The 2,573-nt window shown below is 59.6% G+C and overlaps 1 protein-coding gene across 1 annotated transcript in view; it reads left to right on the forward strand.

The window, feature by feature from the left end:
• The window catches only part of LOC102856500, a 56,033-nt gene extending 53,835 nt beyond the window's left edge, over positions 1 to 2,198 (forward strand). Inside the window, exon 6 of the mRNA XM_006879171.1 lies at positions 1,924 to 2,198. Within this exon, the coding sequence (XP_006879233.1) occupies positions 1,924 to 2,198 (275 nt within the window). The remainder of the gene's footprint in view (positions 1 to 1,923) is intronic.
• Positions 2,199 to 2,573: the final 375 nt, after the last annotated feature.

Consider the following 2,573-nt stretch of genomic DNA (forward strand, 5'->3'; position numbering starts at 1 on the left):
GCATCCATGAGTGGGTGCACGAATACATGACGAGTGGGTGGGTGGGTGGGTGGGAGGATGAGTCTGTGGGTGGATGGAAGTGTAGATAGGTGGGGCATTAGTGGGTGGCTGGGTGACTGGGTGGGAAGATGTGTCAAGTGAGTGGACGGGAAGATGGATGGATGAATAGATACTCTCCCTTCTGAGAATCAGAGAGCAGAATTGTTTTCTTCCCCTCCCCGAATGTACATGGCTCCCGGGAAGCAGACAGATATCCAGGGTGAGGAGGCCTCCCCAGGCAGAAGAGCAACTGCAAGTGGGAGCCGCCCTTTGAGAGCTAAGAGGATAGGTAGTGGCTGTGCCGATCTACGTGCTTGTTAGAGAGGTTCCGTTACCCGCTGGCACGGGCCACATGCTGTCACCACAGCCTGACCCTGTGGAACCCAGCACCCAGAGGACGTGTGCGACCTGCAGCGGTCCTGGAAGTGCACACGCCAGTGGGGCTTCCAGCGAGGCTAGCGATGATTCCTGGTGGTGACTCCTGGCTGGCCGATTTCTGTACCTGGTTTCTCAGGAAGGGACCGGTCAGGAGCCCTGGGGAAGCCCTTCCTGTGTCAGCTTCGTTGAGGGGTGCTGTATGGTTGGAGGGGCTGCTGGAGTCCCTCGTGCATCTGCCTTCTCATCGGTCGGCCTCTCCCTGCCGTTGTGACTTCATGTCTCTGTCATACTCTGGGGCCTGGCTTCTCTGTGTGCAGAGCACATTTTTACCCTGGGCCCTTCATGGGATACTGGGGTGCGTACTGTCTCCCACCCTTCCTGCCGGGGAAGCAGCAGGAAGAGGGGCTTCCGCCGATGGCTCCAAATGGGAGTCCTGGTGCTCTGAACAGGCCCAGGATGCAGACGCTCCCCCTCCATGATCCCTGCCCTTGGGGACACCGGTCTGTGAGGGCCATGAGGGGCTGTGACAGGTGTGGTCAGCAGCGCAGAGGCAAGTCAGTGAGTGGTGTTCCAGGGGCCACTCCAGGGCCTGGGCAAGGGCAGCAATGGACAGCAGGCAGCATGGGGTTGGGGCAACAGGGCCCTCTGGAGAGGAGACCCTGGTGTATTCTGGAAACGGCCTATGTCTGGTTGAATTTGGGAGCTTGTGAAGAATTTTCGCAGAAGGAAAGGTTGGAGGAGAAAGTTTTTTATTTCATCAGATACATGCAGGGTTCAACCTGGAGAACAGGGGTCAAGGTCAGAGTCAGAAAAGTGGCCGTGGTGGAATTTTCGAGCAGGAAGGTTGTGAAGGAAGCTAGCTTGCTGTGAGGATAGGTGGTGGTGGATGGGCCGAGGTACAAACAGTGGGCGTGTGGATGGGACGGGGTTGGGGGGGGGGGGCAGCCTCACAGGCAGATCCGAGGCAGTGACTGAGGGTATTTGTAGCCGAGGGAGAGAGAAGGGAGGCGATGACTCATGGGTTTATTTGAGATCCCTGGCGCTGACTTTGGGGAGATTTCAGTGGAAGGCTGGAGGAACCCCTGGTGTCAGTTTTTGGCAGGAGGCTCTGGTCAGTGTGGGCCGAGCTCTCCTGGCTGGGGGTCTCAGTTCTTGCACCTCAACTGCTGTTCCGCAGTCATTACCCAGCTGTATGTCCAGGAGTTGTCGAGGGCCAGCACACATCCTGCACTCGGTGCCTGAGTAGAGAGATGAGAATGCTGGTCCAGGGTGGCAGCCAAGGTCAAAGTGGAGAGCACCTCGGGGGCGTTGGTGGCCCTGCAGCCTCTCAGGTGGAGGGCCCGGGGCTGGTACGACCGGTGTTGTTTCGCTGTGCTTCCTTCACGGGGGTGCAGGGCATGCCTGATGCAGCCCCCAGCCTCAGCCTGGAAGGATGAGGTGGTTAAACTGCCCACAATGGAGCAGCTCGCCCTCCTGTCCCTCTGAGCTCCTGGGCGCGATCTGCAGAATTCTGGCAGGGAGGTGGCCATGTGGTCGGCTGGACCAGGGTCCCCTTGGTTCTGGGGCTGACTCGCTCCCCCCTGCATGTGAGCACGCACGGCATCCATCAGACCCGCTGGCGGGTCACATGGTTCTCTGCCTGCCGCCCGTTCGCTGCTTCTCCGCAGCTGGTGGAGGTGGAGGCTCAGACCCCCGTCTGCAGAGCCGTCTACTTCCCGGGAACCGGGGGGCGTGGAAGCCCCGCCTCCTTTTTCAGCACCTTGCACCATCACACCGACTAAATGGTTGTCGTCCGGTGCCAGGGCTGCCCCACCACCCGAGGAAGCTGCCTGGCTGGGTCATGTTTGCGTTTGAGGAATTCAGGTACGTGCTGCTTTCTTCCGCAGCCCTGCTGCTGGGTTTTTGTTCTCACTGCTGCCGTTTTGCTGTGTAATGTCAGCATCGCTCTGGCAGGGCCTTCCAGGAAAGGGGGTTCGCCTGGGCATTTGGCGGGGTCGATCCAGCCGTGGGAGGTGCCCAGGTGTCCAGGCTGGGCTGTGCAAATCCCTGCCTGCAGAGGACAGTGTGGAAAATCGGTCTTCTCGTGTGCAAATTTGCCCGGACCCCGCCTCGTGCCTCCTTTGAGCCTCGCTGGTTGGAGTTGTGCATACAGACCA

The sequence above is a fragment of the Elephantulus edwardii genome, unplaced genomic scaffold (assembly GCF_000299155.1).
Source record: "Elephantulus edwardii isolate Elephantulus edwardi_28Jun2011 unplaced genomic scaffold, EleEdw1.0 scaffold00002, whole genome shotgun sequence".
Taxonomy (NCBI): Eukaryota; Metazoa; Chordata; class Mammalia; order Macroscelidea; family Macroscelididae; genus Elephantulus; species Elephantulus edwardii.